Source organism: Aulostomus chinensis, chromosome 5, assembly GCF_037954235.1.
Source record: "Aulostomus chinensis isolate RoL2024-O1b breed Wild chromosome 5, RoL_Achi_v1.0, whole genome shotgun sequence".
NCBI classification, from domain to species: domain Eukaryota; kingdom Metazoa; phylum Chordata; class Actinopteri; order Syngnathiformes; family Aulostomidae; genus Aulostomus; species Aulostomus chinensis.
Genome location: NC_141324.1, coordinates 9330270 through 9349656, shown reverse-complemented (window position 1 = coordinate 9349656; position 19387 = coordinate 9330270). Strand labels below are relative to the sequence as shown.

The following is a 19387-nucleotide window of genomic DNA, read 5'->3' as shown; positions in this document are numbered from 1 at the left end:
CATTTACTGGGTAACTATTCATGGGCGGCTGTTACTGGGCAAGTATTCCTGGGTGGCTAATACTGGGCAACTGTTAGTGGATGGCTATGACTGGGCAACTGTTACTAGGCAACTGTTACTGGGCAACTGTTTCTGGGCAACCGTTACTAGGCAACCGTTCTTGCCTAGTAACGTGTGATGCTGTTTTCAAAGTCCCAGAGTTTAGCACCGCCATATCGATCATGATTGGCTTACAGAGACAGCAGAATATTGATGGGTGGAGCCAGACGTTTCTTGTGAGTGTTGGAGAAACGTCAAACTCCAAATTGTGACGTCTCTGCACATCGTCTATTTGTGAATTAAAACACTCACCGACTGCCATCATGTAGTCCCATCGGTCCAGCAGACACATGCTGAACTGCAGCCCCTCTGGGGTTACACCTGCAGTGATTAATGCGCGACTCAGCTCGGGGTTCTGACAAACAGCCGACGTCCAGGCCACCAAGAACCACAACACCACTAGCAGAATCACCGCTAGCAGCCACAGCACTCGCCAGCTGGTCATGTACGGCGTCCTCTGGGCCGTGCGGGACAGGAACACCTTTAACACCCTGGAAGCAGAGAGGACGAGAGAGAAATGAGCCTAGCTGGCTGAAATCCTCCTGAGCAACTTTAACAAGAGCTGCTCTGGGCACACTTGAGTTCCACGCAGGAGAAAACCCGTTATTCTAGTTTCATTCATGGATGTTGGGAGTAATTCACAGTAAAAAAAACTAAAACAAAAAGGTAAGGCAATGAGGAACTAAATAATAGAACAAGGACAGATGTTTGTGTGTTTCTTATAATTAGAAGAATTATCTACTTTTCTTAGGGGGGGCCGACTTTTCTTTTTTGAGCCTTTGCAGACATTTATTTACTAGTTACACAGTATTTTCTGTTTGCACTTCAAACACGAGACAGCATCACTGGAAAGGGAATAAACAATGAAACACATCAGTCAGAATAGCTGTGAACGATCTGATGTGAGAAAAGAGGAGCCATATGGGGACAGAGATAAGAGGTTATTTAATAAAGTTCAACATCTACAGAAGACTGCATACCAACAGAGAGCTCTCTGTTTACTCCCGTCTATTCGCTGCACTTCATCTGCTCTCTCCCAAGCAGACAGTGACAAATCTATTGAGTCTTTGGTATGTTGAGCTGGACCGGGCTGTTAGAGTTGGCCGTCGAGGCCAACTTAACACCCTGCCAGCGGGGAAAAAAATCAAATCGGTAATTTTGCCAAGGGAACACTCCAACTAGCCTTTAACCCGTCCTTCTCCCGCCTCAGAAACACTTGTGCAGGAAGTGTGAGTGTGAACAGACACTTGGGTATGCAGGAGCAGACCCTGCAGTCCTGATGTGAAATTCAAATATGCTTATTGGCCAACCTGCATGTATGTGTGCGCACAAATGTGCAGCGAGAGAGACAGAGCTGAATTATTGAAATGGAGAAAATCTAGCTCCTAAATTATCAAAATGTTTTGCTTTTAACCTCAGTATTCCATTAATCAAATACAAATAATTCAGATGTATTTCAAGCAAGTATTGAGGAGCTCATAGAGATGCCCCCCCCCCCCCCCCCCCCGGCGAATGTAGAAAGAGCCGGCCAGCACTTGGTCCAGTAGAATCCAGGACCTCTTTATCAGTATGACGCTCAGGAATCCACGAGCAGCTGGCACGGTCGTTCACAAAAGTACACACATTGCATTGGATGATGCATTTGATGCTTTTAAACACTGTCATTTTTGGGCTGTTTCACTGTTGTTACCTGTCAGCTACTATTAGCCTCATGCTAAATATATGTGACTGGTTCTTTCTGCGTTCTGGACTTACAAATAAGTGACACAGAAAAGAAGAAACGTCTTTGTGAGCTAAAAACCTATGAAGAATGATAAGGGAAAAAAAAATTGGGGGGTTAAGTAGCATGCAGCACAGGCAAAAATACAGCCCTTAGCAGTATCAGTACTGTATTAATACGGTGAATACCTCAACTTCAAACCACTGTACCTGAACAGCTTGAGGATGACGGTGCCGTACATGATAGCAAAACCCAGCAGACGAACCCACCTCAGGAGGACACAGCGGAACACACTGGGATGGAAGTATAGGATCATCACCTACAGAGAGGGAGAGAGAGAGAGAGAGAGAGAGAGAGAGACAGACACACACACACACACACACTTATTTCCTTGCAAGTAGCCAATGACACCTTCCACTACACTACTAAATAATCACACTGAAGGAATCAGAAAAGAAAGTGGTGAGTTTCCAGCATGTGAAAGTGAGATGGTGGCAGATGTGACTTTGCAGATATCTTACCCCCCCCCCCCCCCCCCCCCAGTTGTATGTGTGTGGTCAGAATACCAGAACCCGTTAGATGTGAGAGATTGAAGGGTGCCCAACTCTGTGGTGATGCACTCAACCTGTGTGCACCCATTTCAAGTCTTTGTCTCCCTGTGCACTCAACCTGTCGCTCTGGTCCTCCAGTTTGGGTGTAGGGGCTGACTGCTGCTCTACATGGCAGAAAGCAAAGCTGTGGCAGGAAGAGCTGCATGATCCAAGAGGCCAAGCTGGAGCCAGTGTAACAGTGCCCAGCAGGTGGTGGAGGTACGTCTCCCTCCTCAACACCTTAACAGACAGTGCGCTTTAACATGTGTTTTCTTTTTCAAGTACTCGTGAATAAATGTCTGGACCTAACAAACATGCTTCTGCCTTCCTGCATTGTGTCTTTATGTCTCCAGATTGCAGAAATAGCCAGCCATGCATACTTAGCTTGAAGCTAACGGAGACTAATAACAGTGAAGCTGTCCAAAAGTGTCCATTTACAAACACTCGAGCACATCATCTGTAGAATCCACATCTTCTTTATACATTGGTTTGTTCAACATTCCACAAGCGCTTTGACCAGCACCTCCAGTTGTGAGCTGGCAATTTTTTTTTTTTTAGCTCAATTCAAAATGTTTGTGGATTAAGAGATTTGTTGCTCCAGCTGCTGTTGACAGGCAGTCAGCATCAGCATCCAGCTGAAAACACGTGACTGCCTCTGAAACACAAAATACAAAGAACAATTACACCAGACAACCTCTAGGAGAAGAGCTCTGAAAGGAAGAAGACATCAGTGGCACCATCAAGATAGAGCCACCAGAGCGAGAGGAAGAGGTGGTCTATGGTCCTGGCCTTCAGCGCCTGAGGCCACCATGAGGACCGAGCTGAGCGGAGCAGCCTATCACCTCTATTTGGTGTGAGGTTTATTTCCACCTATTATTTTTGAGGACAAGCCTGTCTCTGAGGCAAAATGAGAGCCTCCATTTGCACTTCTATTCCAAATGCATGAGTGTGGATCTCAGCAGGACTCCATACGTCACATCGGCACTAAAGCTCCTTCACAGTCACTCCTCTCACTCCCACTGCAGCAAAGAACCTGCTTCAACCACCCTGCAGATACGCGTGAACCTGGTTGCTGAAGTAATTCACACGAACCAGTTTGTACTCTGATGATGGCAAGCTCTTAAAAACTGATACAATCATAACAACAATAATAATGATAATAGTAATAATAATAAATACAAACCTGCATGAGGAACATTTGCATACCAGCAGGTCCAAAATGATTTCTAAAAATTTGAATTCTCTGAAGTAGCAAGAGAATGAAGCTATCGTATTTGCACAGCACAATGAGAATATTGAGCCGACAGCATGAATTTAGGCTTTAGAGGGTACAACAGCCCCTGGATATGTGGCGTAGCTGACCGAAAGGTTTCAGAGGAATGGAGGTGCACTCCAGAGGAATGGTGGTCCTCCGCCCCGAGGCGGTCCATGAAGATCCATGTCACACCTGAAATAATGTCATTTCACAGTTGGGTATTTTCTTTTGTTTGTAATGATGCTGATTATCCCGGGGATCTCATTTTGTCTGTTTTTAAAAAAAACCTACCAGTTTGGAATATCTGCATTGAACCCAAAGAAAAAGCATGTTATGTAGCTCACCTGTAGCCCGTTAGCTCGTTTCATCTTTCTGATCGCTGCAGCCAAATTTCTTTTTTTTTTGTTAACATACTGTACTTGAGGCAAATGGAAGCAGTCGGCGAAACCTTGAGGGTAAATAAAACAAAAGTAAACAGTGAGATGTTTAAATTGTTAAAATGATAGGAAGGTAATCTAAAGATACTGGTAAGAGCAACTTTCGGAGGGCGAACATCCTTCATATCCACAGCTGGAATAATATTTTGTGGTGCGATGATTTGCGTTCATGCAGCTGTGCTGGTCAAATACGTGATTCACCCAACTTGGCAGCTTAAGGCGAGTCTGAGGGATACAGCTAGTTTTCTCATGCTGCAGACGTCCCACTTAATCACAGTTCCACACATTAATTGTCTTCACAGGGAAGATAAATACTTACATTTTGTCACCTGACTGGGTAAAAAGATACTAACAAAACCGGTGAAAAACATCTCCTGCTGCTTTTAGGGAATTTAAAAGGATATCACGGAATGTGCAGTGAATTATTAGGACTCTTCTGTTTTTGTGATTGCATCTTTACCATCCTTTCTGAATTATCAGCAAGTGTTTCCTTCCATCCACAATCCTCATCAAAACCTCGCAGTGCCACAGTCTGTCATTGGTATTCTGGTCGTGAGAGAGCAGGAAGCCAAGTCCATTTTATAACCGAGAGGAGGAATTATAGCTGTTCCTTCTTAGCGCTCCACCACGGGCTGTGAATCACTGATGCAGCTCAGGAACTGATAAATTAGTCGGTAAAAGGAGGACAAAGAAGTGAGCTTGAAAATAAGTTTCATTTTGTAAATCAATTTTCACAACAATAAGAAAAAAAGAATTCCAAAACAAGGGGCCTGATTCATGAAAGGTTTTTAAGAACACATTCTGTTCAGTTGGGCCTGAATCGCATCTTAGAGACAGGAAGAAAAGCACCCCACAACAGGTCCTTTTTTGAGCAGCTTTGCTGTTTTGTTGCTGTAGCTGTTGTTCGCCTCTATTAAATACAAAATATTCGTAGCTGGCTCTTTCCGCTTTCTGGAGTCAAAGAGGTAAAGCAAAACATTAAATATTGATGAAAAACATCCTTGTGAGCTCAAGACTCCCGTTAGTGTGCACTTGAAGGACGAAAAACTTCACTTTGAAGCCTTGACGTGAGATTTGATGTCAGCCTCTGCTCACATCGGAAGCAGAGCTTTGTGTGGAAATGATCGCACACCCAAGTTCTGTTTGATATTTGTCTGATAAATGAGGGCCACTGTCTGAAAAGGCTAATTAACACTATTCATAAATTTCATACCAATGAAGTGCTTTATTTATCTATTTAAGTAACTTGATTATAGACTATTATTTCCGTCCCTCTATCCATGTTCTCCCTCTTCTCCTGTTCAGGGTGGTGGGGGTGGAGCCTATCCCATTCTACAATCTTAAGGTTCATTGAGTGAAACATGCACAACAAGAAAGAGTACAGAGAGTCCAGACACTGCTGGGGAGCGCTGTCAGCCCCTGGCCCCCCGGTACAGCAGGGGCCTCCCTAACAGCTGCAGTCAGAGGGGCCTGATAATATTTGGATTTAGCATGAAGGAGCAGATGAAGCTGCACACTGTTGCAAATATCACCTCCCGTACCAACGAACGAGTGGCACCATGACTGCGACTTCAAGACCCTCATCAAACCAACGATGTGACCATGTGGAGTCCAGTTACAACAGCTCTGTGTTCTGTGGCAAAGTTGGTAACGCCATCCATCCATCATCCATCCATCATCCATCATTCCATGTTCTCCCTCTTCTCCTGTTGAGGGTGGTGGGGGTGGAGCCTATCCCAGCAGCCTTCCCCCTGGACAGGTCACCAGTCCATGGCAGGGCCAACACATAGAGACAGACAACCATTGGCTCTCCCAGCCACGCCTACGGTCAATTTAGAGTCTGGATTAACCTGGTCCCCTCTTGATGTCTTTGGACTGTGGAGGAAGCTGGAGTACCAGAGAGAACCCAGCAGGAACAGGGAGAACATGGAGACTCACCCAGAAAGACCCCGTGCTGCAGCAGGGGCTCCACCCACAACCTTCTTGCTGGGGGGCCACCGTGAGGACCACTGCTCCACCGGGCTGCCTTATTATTTTCAAATAGATCTACCCTGCAGCCAGTGCATGGGTCTTCCCCACGCTGGGAATCATGGAGGTCAATGACACAGAGAGACAAGACACAGAGCAAGTGAAGGAGGATGTGAAACATGTCCTTGCAATGCCAAACAAATACGTGATGACCTGCGCATGCATTTTGGGAGGGTCGACCTTGCTGACATCATTCTGGTCTGCTCCATGCTGGGCCTGTACAAGCCGGTCCCTTCGCCATCAATACACTAGCCGTACATGAAGGTCAACCACTGGTTTCTGAAGTGTGTGACTGGCCACAACTTTTTGCTGTCCTTGGTAGCATTAAGCTCTATGAAGAAATGGCTGAAAAATCTGTTAAGATACAGCCAAAGACGCATTAAGTCAAAGAAACACACCGAGACAAAGACACACTGAACCAAAGGCAGAGAAGGAACAGAAAGAGGAAAACAAGCCACTGGAAGAGAAGACCAAGATCCAGAATGGATCCAGGCTTCACTGCACAAGACACAGACAGTGTAAAACACAGACGAGTAATTGCTGGAGACCAGAGGCAGTTCTCGTAGAAGGAGCGCCTTTATTAACTGGCAACAGCAATAGAGACGTTTTTTGGTGTGAGCTGGAAAAGGCCAGGAAGGATGTCTGGAGGCCTCACTGTGGCGATACCCGTCCTAAATGCGGGGTGATTGATTTGGCCATCTTACTTTGTGTCCTCCTCCACCGTAGGGGTGCTGCCGCATCCAACTCCACCTCATTGGGTCAGCAGACTGTGGATCCCGAGCCAATGCAGTTGAGTTGCACCTCCCTCTCCCTGAAGGAGAGGGAGCACCATCGCAAATCCAATCTCTGCCTCTATTGTGGGGCAGTGGAACAATACGTCTCCAGCTGTTCAGCATAAGCCAGAAGCTCACCAGTAGTTGGGGAGGCCCTGGTGAGCTCAACTGCCCTGTCACCTCCCCAAAGTCAGAGACGTCTGTTCTAGGGCTGTCTCCTTCTTCCAGATGGCCCTTCCACTTTGGCTATCTTCATTGACTTTGGGGCTAATGCCTGTATTATTGATTAGGAGGTGGTCCTTCAGCTAGGGTTCCTTTGTCTCATCCGGTGCCTGCTAGAGCCTTAGACACATCTTGGGCAGTTTCACTCAGCAGACCTCTGATGTCCACCTTCAGCTTTTACGTAATCACCACAAAACAGTCCAGTTCCATATCCTGAGCTCTTCCCGCCTGCCACTTATCCAGGGGTATCCATGGTTCCGTCATCATAACCTCATATCGACTTGGTCACTGGGGCCGTTCTGGAGTGGAGCTCCTCCTGTCATCTAAGGTGCCTGCACCAAGCCTTAGCTCCACTTTATTCCTCCACCTCCAGCTTCAGATCCAGCCCTTCATCCAACCTCTCCAGGGTGCCACCTGAATACCATGACTTCCACCAAGTCCTCAGTAAAGCCAGGGCCATGTTTCTGCCCCCACAAAGCCCCTACAACTGCGCCATAGATCCCCTGCCTGGTATGTCTCCTCCCAAGGGGCGCCTGTACTCTCTGTCTGAGTCCGAGAGAGGAGTCATGGAGATGTACATCCAGGACTCCTTGGCATCATTCGCCCTTCTTCCCTCTCCTGCTGGAGCGGGTCTACTTTGAGCCGCTGCCCAAGCTCCCCTCTGTTAAAGAGACTGCTAAGTTGGTCTTGCTTCATGTATTCCACCTGCATGACCTTCCTGTTGATGGGGTGATGCATCGTGGTTCCCAGTTTTCTTTAGAGGGCGTTTTGCAGTCTGCTGGGTGCCACCGCCAGTCCGTCCTCTGGGTTCATCCCCAGACCAATGGACAGACAGACCACATGAACCAAGAACAGCCCTATGGTGCACGGCTTCCCCGAACTCCTGTCACAGCTGTTGTGGGTGGAATATGCTCACAACTCCCTTGTCTGATCTGCCACCGACCTCGCTGCATGTCAGTGTGCATACGGCCATCAACCACCACTGTTCCCAGCCCAAGAGAAGGAAGTTTCCAGCCCATCTCTCCAAACTGTTGTCCACCGCTACTGCAGAACATGACTCCAAGCTCGCTCCACCTTCCTCTGTGGGTTGCTATACTGCCGCTGCCAATCGGCACTGTACACCTGCAATTACCTGCCAAACAGGCCAACAAGAGTGGCTCTCCACACAAGACTGCAAAAGATGGCACCCAAGTTCGTCAGGTCTTTCAAGATCCAGAAGGTCATCAATCCTGTGGCACCCAAACTTCCATGTCTCCAAGATCAAACCAGTCCACAAGAGTCCCTTGGTCCCTGCACCACCACCACTTCCCTCTCCACGTATCGTCAATGGCGGTCCAGTGCATCGCCTGATCCACTGTCATTGAGGTCAGATACAGGTCTCCAGCACCAATGATGTGTTTTTATGAAGTTCATTGACTGCGATACATCCATCAATCAAAAATGATTTATACTGTATAATATCAAACCCTATAAAAAAGAAGGCTGAGTCCAAACCTGCCGCCCTGTGGGTGAGATGCAAGTTGATCCATACAGGACATTTTGCAGAGACTCATTCAGGCATCAGAAACTTCTCAGCCTCTTTTAATTTTGACAGGACTTCTTGTTGTCATGATACTTAACACTTCCTCTTTGGAATGCAACATAACTTTGTTCAAAACTTTTGCAATTTTTAGGGTTACCAATTTTCCTTTCGTAACTTCTCATCTCCAGTGGATGCATTATGTGTAAAATGTTTGTGTCCAAAATGTGCAAGCAACCAAGGAGTTTGAAAAAGTTAAGTTATACATTTTTTCATAATTTTTTTGTTACGTTGTCAGTGGTTCTTGTCAACTGATTGGCACTAAATTTGACAAAGACATTCAGGGGCACATGACAAAAACTGAGGGTTTCTAATTAATCAGGCACACTTTTGCCAAGATACAGAGCCCTTTTGCTCTTGAGTGTTGCACTGTTATCTGAAACGTATCGTTTCATCAATGGTGTATACACATTTTATAAACATCTAAACATAATTCTGGTTTTTGGCATCACTTAGTGCCTAAAAATTGCCAAATGTGGCAAAAAAAAATCAGAGGAGCATGAAGACTAAGAATCCAAAGTTTGGCGTTGAATAGAACTTTGTGTTACCAAGATGCTGCACCACTTCCTGTTTGGACTGCATCCCCAGCTGCCTGGAACAGTGGCGACATGACACAGGAGGTCTTTTTACATAGAAACAGGCTTGTTTGTCATCATTCACACTGAGGCTTCACCATTCCAGTCATATATGATATAAAGAACTGACAATATCCCTTACAGCCCGAAATTTTTTTTTTGGGGGGGGGGGGGGGGTGGGAATGCCACATTCCTCACAATTCCAAGATTGCGGGGTGTCATTCGTGTGTAAGCAAATGCACCCTGAGCTACAGGGCCCCTCATCAGCTGATGCCCAAGGTTTGAGTAGAAATACACACTGCTGAGTGGGCTAACATGGCCTATTATTACAACACCTGACCAGGACAGACAGACGGACAGACAGACAGGTTACCTTATTAATCCCTTTTGGACGTTCCGCCAGGGAAATTGCAATCTCCTACACAGTCACAGCACTGTTACCATAAAGGTAAAAAGAACAGACATAAATAGAACTGTATAGAAAAGTAGAAAAGAAAACAAAGACTATATATACTGTATATACAGTATGTGCGTGTGCCGTTGTGTACCTGAATGTGACTTTGTATATGTGCATAGTAACAGGAATAATAATGATTATAATATTAATTATTATTATTATAACAATAATAATGATGATATAATATAATATAATATAATAAAATCACCTGGAAAGCCTGGAAAGAAATATCATCATGGCTGACACAAACATCTGTGGCGGTTTGCTTTCTTCTGCTTTCAATCTTCTACTGATAAACAACATGTGCCACGCGCTCTCTTATCAAAGAGTGAATGTATCTCGCTGTCCCAGTGTGAGTAACGCTTGTGTACCCATGTTCCTTCAGAACAGTGATACACTGTGCACAAATAAAACGGCCATTCATGAGGATCCTCTTTTAAACAAAATGTATTCCAAACTTAGCCTATATTGTTAATTCTACATCAGCTTTGTGATGGGTGCTTCAGAGGCAGTACGCCAGAGTTCCTTCAACGGTACGCAGAGTGAAGCCCGCAGCGCCCAACACCCACTATCGTAGGGGGCGGATTCCTAGCTGGGACTTGACATGAATTTTCTAAATGCAGTAAGTCAGCTAATCACTCTGTATTGTTTCCTCTACATGTAGACACCAGATTATGACATAAGATGTTTGAAATATCTGCAGCAACAAAACATAACATACAGGGTTGTGACTGCTTCAAGTTTTGATGCTAAGCTAGGCTTGTGGCTCCATTTCTACAAAAACAAAAAAAAAACAAGTTTGTATATACAGTCATTTTTGTGTTCAAGTAGGGATTTGTAGGCCCAGTATTACCTCTCCTGTTAGCCCTGAGGAAAATATATGCCATCTCCTGTGTGTCCGCTGACAAGTCAAATCAACTTCTGTGGATTCGTTACAGACGCAGAGGGAAAAACAATTTCACACACAGGCATTAAACTCTCTGAGAACACACCATGACTCTTCAACATACAAAAAAATCAAAAGAGAACTCCCAGTCGTTATTTTTTAGGTTGTGAAGGTTATTTCACTCTTAATTTCATTCTTTGTCAGTTCACCAAATTGATTTGTGCTAATATCTTCTTATCAGCTTTGTCTGAAGTAGAAGGCCTCATTTGTCTTTCTCCTAAGAACATTCACTTGCAAAAACAAAGACTGAGAGGGTTAGATATCCTCTAATGATTTGACTCAACTCCAACCTGTCGGCACTGCAGAGAAAGCGCACTGTCACCAATTAATCATTCAAAACATCAAATTGGAACACTGTGGAACACCAAGCTGCCGGGGTTATTCTCCCGTCTGGTTGGAACCGATGCATTCTTCCCTGCACGTTTCCTCTCCTTTGATAACCAGCTGCAGTGTTTTGAAGAAACTCTTACTGTTTCTATAATCCATTACAAAAACACTGCCAGTCTGACATTAGGGATGTGGACGGCACAACGCCCTAAATACCCGCCCTTTCCACCAGTAGTTTGCTGCTATGAGCAACTTCTTTCAAATATTTCTATGAATATGGAGACTTAAAGTAATACTTCAGCCATCAAGTTTATCTTCCATTTCAAGAATTTGCAAATGTCTGATGCTCACATCAACGTTTTTTGGAATGCAGAGAGAGCCAGCCACACATTTAAGATGGAGCTGATGGTGACTGGCATCTAACACCTCCACATCTTCCTCATCAAACCCTGTGCTCAGAAACCAACCTGTCGTTTGATTTGAGCTAAATTGAGACTCACTGCACCTCTAGTTCAGTTGAACCAACTCACTTTCTGGTTTGTTTTTATCTCTCATCAAAATGTTTGTGGATTACTGAGCATGCAACTGAATAAAGAAGACTTGGATTCTACCAGACGACTTGGAGAGTTTGTAAAGGGATGTTCTTTGAACAGTTTTGCTGTTGTTAGCTGTCAATCCCCATTAGCTTGAAAGTTAATACATGTGTAGTCACAAAGAAGAGATACTGGAAAGAAAAAATACCCGTGAGCCTGGGAGACCTGTTTGTTAGTATCTGGATAGCCAAGTAAAGCCACTGGGTGAAGGATCACATTCACACTTTTCTTTAGCTTGAGAAGTCTAATTTACACCTTTGACGTTCCTCCTCTGCGTTCCTGTGAAACCTCAGCATGTTTGAATTAAAGGATTTCAACTCAGTAGTATTGTGCAGAAAGAGGCCAACAGGAAAGACAAACCAAATGTGAACAAGCCCTGCAAGTTCAATTATTCACCTGCTTCTTTTTTCTTGCAAATTTCGTGTCTTACTCCTTTTGTCCTCTCTCTCTCTCCATCCCTGTCTTTGTCACGCTAACCTGTGGTTAGGATTTGTCTCCCACCTGGCCCCTTCATCTTTGTCTCCAGGGCAAACATCCAGCCCTCAAGCTCTCTGACCAAAACAATAAATCACCTCTGCAAATACGAGGTAAAAATAGGCCATGCTGTCTCCTACACCCACATGCACACATGCAAAAATGCAAATCCACACAAATCCACACAGGAAAATGTCAAGCTGTAAAGCCTCTTACACACTATCACAATCCATCCTGCCTAAACACAAACATACACAGAGACAGTGAGACGGTGTCACGCCCTTTTGCAGTGAGTACTACTCTGTCACAGAGGCTGCACAAGAAAATATCCACATTTTTATATCACCCAGAAGAGAGGGTTGGCCTCCTAGTTTGCATCCAAACCACCATGCCTCCTCCATCAATTAATCAGCAGATGTATTTTTAAAACAAGTTGTGCTAGAACTTGATGGACTGTTTAAAAATGCATTGAGCAGCAGACCGGAGCAGCTGCGCTCAGCTGAGGAAGCTTGTGGTGGCAGCAAAAGAAGGAAACTGCAGCAGCAACAAACGTAAGATTACAGACACAAAGGTGAGATGGAGGGAGAGGACGTAGAGGTACGCAGGAGAGGAAAACACGAGGGACGGAGGGACAGGGACAGGGAGTGAGGGATGATAAGATATGCAGATCCAGTACATCCAAGTGTGTGAACATAAGCGAGAGGCAGGATATTTCTGGGGAGCTATTTTAGGTGCTTGAATTATCCTTGGTGTGACTGGGGACCAGAGTGGATGGATGCAAAATCACATCCATTTTGAGCATAACATGAGGATGTGGTCACATAGCTTTATCAGCTGCAACAAGAATTCCAAGTTTCGTGCAAATGCAAATATCTTACATCAGGTATGATTCCAGCAAATTGAAAAAGAAGAACAAAACCTTCATCCCAAGAGTCGGCTGAGTGCTCTAAAGCTCCTTCCTTCTTTTTTGTGCTTAAAAATAGCAAACACCAAGCCAGCAGGCTTTACGTTTGAGGAGAGCTCTGCTCACTGTTGGCAGACTGCTCAAGTATTTGAAGGCAGTGAATTCCCCGGTTACATTAGATCTCCTCGTTTCATGGCGCTCAGGTTTCTTCCATCTGTTTCCATGCTAAAGATGGCTCCGAACACGGCACTCCAGGTGCACTGTGAGTGTTGTGCATGCTCAAGTTTAAATCCACAGATAAACAATGCACACTGGCACCCACCCACATGGACCTGATCACACACACAGAAAAGACAAAGGCTGGCAAACGCAGGCGGACACACACACACACACACACACACACACACACGCACTCACACACAAACTCGTACTGTACATGCTCACCAACTGTGATGTCCAACTGTTATCGTCCACACGATTGTCAGAAGTACACTACTGCAACAGCTTGTAGCTGCAACTGAAGCTTTTATTAAGCAATGCGGGCTATTACCACATACACTGACTTCCTTTAGCTGGTACAATTATCATTTTCTCTGAAAAATACATTCATGACCAAAACTGACTTCTTTAATCTAATATACTCTCCTGATCAAAATCTTCAGACCAGTTAAAAAACTGCAAGAATTTACATTTTGCGCTGTTGGATCTTAAGAAGGTTCTAAGTGGAGCTTCAAAATGCAAAAAGAAGAAATGGGAACAACAGACCAAAAGTTGTGAGCAGGCCATTTATTGATAACAACAATTTAACTGAAACAGGCTGCTGATCAGCTGATCAAACGTTTAAGACCACAGCTCAAAAACCCTGAAAACCTCCTAGAACAGAAGTTGAAGCGTCAGAAACGCCTCAGCAGTCAGCAGCTCCACCAGGACTGCTGAGCCCCTCAACACTGGTTTGGCCTGCTTGATGCAGGCATTTCCAAGAGGCTCCAAGTGGTGAGGACGGCTTCACCGAGGGTCCCACTGTCTGGGACTGATGTCCATTTTTGTAAACTTCCCTCGCCATCCATCCCCAAATGTTCTCAACAGGATTCAGATCGGGGGAACACGCAGGATGGTCCAAAAGAGTGACATTACTCTCCTGGAAAAGCTGTCGGTCAGACGGCGTTGTGAATTGTAGCGTTGTCCTGCTGATAACCCAGTCATGACCTCACAGATGAGGGTCTCCGTCCTGAGGGATGCCGCTGCAGCATCTCCACATAGCCTGTTGCTGTGTGACGCCCCTGCACAGCCTGGAGCTCCATTGTTCCACTGAAGGAAAAAGCACCCAGATCATGATGGCGCCCCCCACTGTGCTGCCTGGAAAACATCTCAGGTGGCATCTCCTCGTCATGCCAGTGACGTTGGAAGCCATCAGGACCGTCAAGGTTACATTTTTTCTCATCAAAGAATAAAACTTTCTTCCACCTTGAATGTCCCATGTTTGGTGCTGCCTTGCAGAGTCCAAACGGGCAATTCAGAAGGAGGCGTGGCCTTTGACAAGGTTTTTGTTTTTGAAGCCCCTCCCTCTCAGATGCCGTCTGATGGTTATTGGGCTGCAGTCAGCACCAGGAATGGCCTTCATTTGGGACGAGGATCGTCCTGTCTCCGGCTCAGCGCCGGGGAGATTTTTTTGGCTCTACCACTTGATTTTTTTGTTCCATGACCCTCAGGATCTTTTAAGAAATGTAAAATGAGTGTCTTACTGCGTCCAACCTCAGCAGCGATGGCACGTAGTGAGAGGCCTTTGCCATCAGGAGATCTTTACAGTGTGATGACAGGAAATGACGTGGAATCCACATGTTTGCACAGATTTTGGCTTTTAAAGGCTGTGGTCTTAAATGTTTGATCAGCTGATCAGCAGCCTGTTTCAGTTCAATCGTTGTTTTCAATAAATCGCCTGCTCACAACTTTTGGTCTCTTGTTCCCATTTCTTCTTTTTGCATTTTGAAGCTCCACTTAGAACCTCCCTAAGATCCAACAGTGCAAAATGCAAATTCATGCAATTTTTTAACTGGTCTGAAGATTTTGATCAGGAGTGTATTTACATTTATTATAGTCTTAGTTTTCATTATTGGTGGCATGTGTCCAGCAGTGGGCCTCATTCATGAATTGTTCTTTGGCACAAGTTTGTCGGTCTTTTTTAGCTCTAAACTTAGTCGGATGGCTTCATGTTTTCCATGATACTTCATCCAATAAATGTATTTTGCCTTTCAAATACTCACTAATAGGTATCTTGAGCTCACAAAAATCCATTTTCCCCCCTGCTTTATTTTTTGTGACTTCAAAGTACAGAAAGAGCCAGTCGTATATTTTCATCTTGAAACTTAAAATAACAGCAAATCGGACAAAAAATTCCCCATCTGGTATAAATCACACGTTCTTTATCTTTTTATTCTTTATGCTCAGTAACTCACACACACTCTGATTTGAGCCAACAGCTATTTATGATAGCAGCTATCTATGGTAGCAGCTATCTATGATAGCAGCTAGCTATGGTAGCAGCTATCTATGATAGCAGCTATCTATGGTAGCAGCTATCTATGATAGCACAACCAGCTGGTGCATTCCGTTGAACCAACCTGCTGGTGTTCATTTCCAGTGGCGTAGCTGTGGGTTTGTGGATGACTGGATAAAGAAGACGTGGATTATACAGGACGATGTGTTCGAGTTTTTCAACAGCCAGTTTCCAGGCACCTTTGCTTTTGTTAGCAGTCAGTGGCTAGTAGATTCAAGCTAAATTTACATGGCTGGCTCTTTCTGCATTCTGGAGTCCCCAAAAAATTGTAGGGAAGAAAAATTTATTGTTGAGCTCAATACACCCAAGTATAAGTACCTGAAAGGCAAAGTGAAGCACTGGACTCATTTTAGGGAAATTCAGCCATTTTTCTATTTAAGCCCATGAGTTGAAAATTCCTGAAGGGAGAAACAAGAACACCAAGACCAAGCAACCACTGCAGTGTGATGATCCAGGGTTGTTACACCCGTCAAAGTCCGTCCCATAAAAGTCTTAACTTTCAATGTCTGACAGCGAGCCTGGTAAACCAGACCCATTACTCACTGGGTGAAGAGGGTGTGGCCACGTTCCACTGGGGGTGTTTGGTATCAGCTGAAGTGTAAAACTAACTGAGCAGTTTGAAACCACCAACAGTGCAGCGAGTACAGTCAATGAAAGTTTCCCAAACCCTGTTCGCAGGAGAGCACCCACATCTTTACCTTCAAATAAAGTGCCAACAACTACTCATCTCGCTTCATCCGACTCCAACATGGCCGCCGTGAAAACAAGCCCATTACTTCTACGTCACTGAACTCCACCACTCCTACTTGTAGCCAGCTGGTCCAGCCAAAACTTTGGCTTGTGGAATCCTTGGGACCCTGGATGCCAGTCTGAATCTCAGAGAAATCTGAGGAGGGCAGAGCCAGGCTGTCTGACGTCATCGAGCGTCCTCTGTTTAATTTTCACTGTTGTTCTCTGTGGCGCAGTGGTCGGGCGCCTGATTCGACATGCATAACTCCTGCAGATACTTGGCTGCACAATTTTGAAAATAAACACATAATTGCAAAACTTAAGTCTAAAATAATGGATGAATCATCAGCAGATTGCAATATTAGAATGTGATGGCCATATTTACTCATGCAGGAGTGGAGAGACCAGTCTATATACATGGAAGAATATCATTCTGGTGATTCCAGGACGGATGAGAATGTAGCACATGCAAGCATTCAAATGTGGGATACATGTGGGTTCAAAATGGGATGCAGTAAGGGCCCCAAATCCCATTCCCAGGTATCCTCCATATATCCCTTATGGGGCCCCAAAATTAATGTGAGATCAATGTTTCTGGATCCATACGGGCCCCACAGTTCAAAGCCGCAGCCAACTTGGTACCCAAGTATCCCAAACACATCCCACATGAGCTGTGCATTTCAGCGCTGGCGGGAACATCAGTGTATTTCTGTGCTTGAGACATTCTTTCAGACAGCTGAGAGACCAGAGGGACACGTTTCAGTGTGGAGGAGAGATTTCAGAGTGAGACTTCAGCTACATGTTCGACAAACGTCTGTCTCTGGAGGACCCTCTCAATGATGTTGTCAGACACTGATGACAACATTCCGAGTCCGTCAGAGGCAACAACAAGCACGTTTGGTAGATGGTCTTTGATGCAGATAATTGCCCCGTATGCTGCTTGCAGCTTTTTATGATGAGGCAGTAGAAAGCAGGTTAGAACTGATTGTGACTGTTTATCAAAGATGTATCTTAGCATTATTTGAAGACCATGGTTCTCCTCCTCCGAGCTAATCTGCCTCCACAGGCATGTGGGTGTGGTTCGGTTTGATGTGGTTGATTGATTGTCCTGGAAAATACATGTGTGTGCATAAATCTGTCATTAGCTTGAACTGTTTGATCCTGATGGGTGCAAAGACGTGAGTGACATCACCGAGCCCAGCCCACCACGTATCTCTCATGTTATTACATGCATACATGAACTGATGGAGGAATTACAAGAGGCTGAATGAGTGACAGCTCAGTGACAACAAGACTTACTGGGAAGTAGAGCAGTAACGCCCCGACCAAAATGGTTTCCAGCAGAATTAGACCAGACGTACGGATGCTCTGTGAATGAGGAAGCAGCAGACACATGCGTCAGTCAATGAACCGATTGAAAAATGATCAGTTATCATTGGTGTTATCGGTTGAATCTAACACAGGGGTGGGCAACCATGTGCCATGGAGGGCCGTGTGTATGCAGGTTTTCCTTCCAACCAAACACTTTAACAGGTGATTCCACTGATTAATACTCTTCTGTGGCTGAAGGTGTGTTAATCAGTGGAATCACCTGTTGAAGTGTTTGGTTGGAAGGAAAACCTGCATACACACGGCCCTCCATGGCACAGGATTGCCCACCCCTGATCTAACAGATGTGTTCAGAATGATACATCACATCTCTGCGGAGAATCATTTGTATTTGTTGTAGCTGGAACCTTTGCAGCTTTATTGTTATAATGTGTTGTTTCTGCTCTGCATTGAATCTCATTACCAAAATTACACCCTACATCCTTTTTTATGTCTTTAATGTCAAATTAAAGAGGCTCCAGGGACATTCCTCGTGAGGCAACAGCACAACTGTCTATTAATAGCACCCAGTGAAAGATTCACCTCTGCTTTGCTTGAGGACTGGTTCTAATTATCCCCCAAGATGAGGATCTCATACGTGTATTACGCAACAAATCTGTGTGCATTCCAATGGAGGCTTCAGGTTCATGTGTGGTGAACATGTACGACTTAAACACACGTAAGTACAAATTAAGTCTGTGCGCATTGAGCTTGAACAACTGGAAGTATTCACCAAACCACTGACTGCAGCAGTTTTATTTTTATGGCCACAGAAACCAGGGAGCAAACATTGAATGAGTGGAGCTCTCACATCGCAGGACTTTACTCTTCAAACACAAAATACCTGCAAGAATGACGGACTGCAGGTGGGAGTTTACTGATGAACAAAAACAGGGCGAGGGAGCTAACAGCTTTTCTTTCATATGACCCACGTTTGCTCCCAAAAACAAGAAAAAGAGAAAGAAATGAATTTGGGTGAAGTGGTAGAGCGGTAGCTGTGTGTGTGTGTGTGGGGGGGGGGGTATTGAAGTGAGGTGAGTGAATCAAACACCTTTTGTTTATTTTTAGACTGAAGACAGGAGTACACGACTGTATGTAGGCTAATGCTAGGCTATGTAGGCTAATGCTAGGTGCAACAGATATGGTGGTAGAGATAACCTTGCTACAGGCTCATGGACTACAATATTCCATGGATTTTCACCTCTTTTCATTGGCTATTGATGGTTCACATTCATGGGGAGGTTGGTAGCGGCTGCAGCTGTCTGCTCTCCTGATATACTCACAGATTCCAGTCCGCACCCTTCACTTACTTCCAATTTACCAGTCCGACTGGCCGGAGCCAGAGCAGACCAGGACGTGGTTGGAATAACTGAGAGTTCTGAATGACAGCAGATTCCCAGCTTTGAGTAAAATAATACAAGTTGAAACAACAGTGGGCTGTATTGAATTTTGCTGCAGTCAGTAATGACATACCCTGGACGATGGACCATATAATGGTGTGATACGTGATGTGTAAAACCAGGGATGCAGTTCTACTTGTGTTAGTACCTGAGCACACCTCTGTGTGCACACGCATGATTAGCATGTGGCTCCCCTCAGGACCAGGCCTCCCTATAAACCAGCTAAGCCTGCTCAGGTCTCTGAGGCTGCCAGGGGGCGCCCACACTCACGAAACATTTGCTGTTTTAAATCAAAGTACGTCTTAATCCCAATCTGCAGCCCAACAGACTCCCAGACTCCCAGACTCAGGGAGTCCG

The 19387-nt window shown here is 45.1% G+C and overlaps 1 protein-coding gene across 1 annotated transcript in view; it reads right to left on the bottom strand.

Annotated features, from left to right (window-relative positions):
• The window catches only part of gpr158b (G protein-coupled receptor 158b), an 80435-nt gene that overhangs the window by 27533 nt on the left and 33515 nt on the right, over positions 1–19387 (bottom strand). Inside the window, exons 5-7 of the mRNA XM_086203000.1 lie at positions 17562–17630; positions 2029–2138; positions 352–590 (exon numbers count right to left, since the gene is read on the bottom strand). Of these exons, the coding sequence (XP_086059126.1) occupies positions 352–590; positions 2029–2138; positions 17562–17630 (418 nt within the window). The remainder of the gene's footprint in view (positions 1–351; positions 591–2028; positions 2139–17561; positions 17631–19387) is intronic.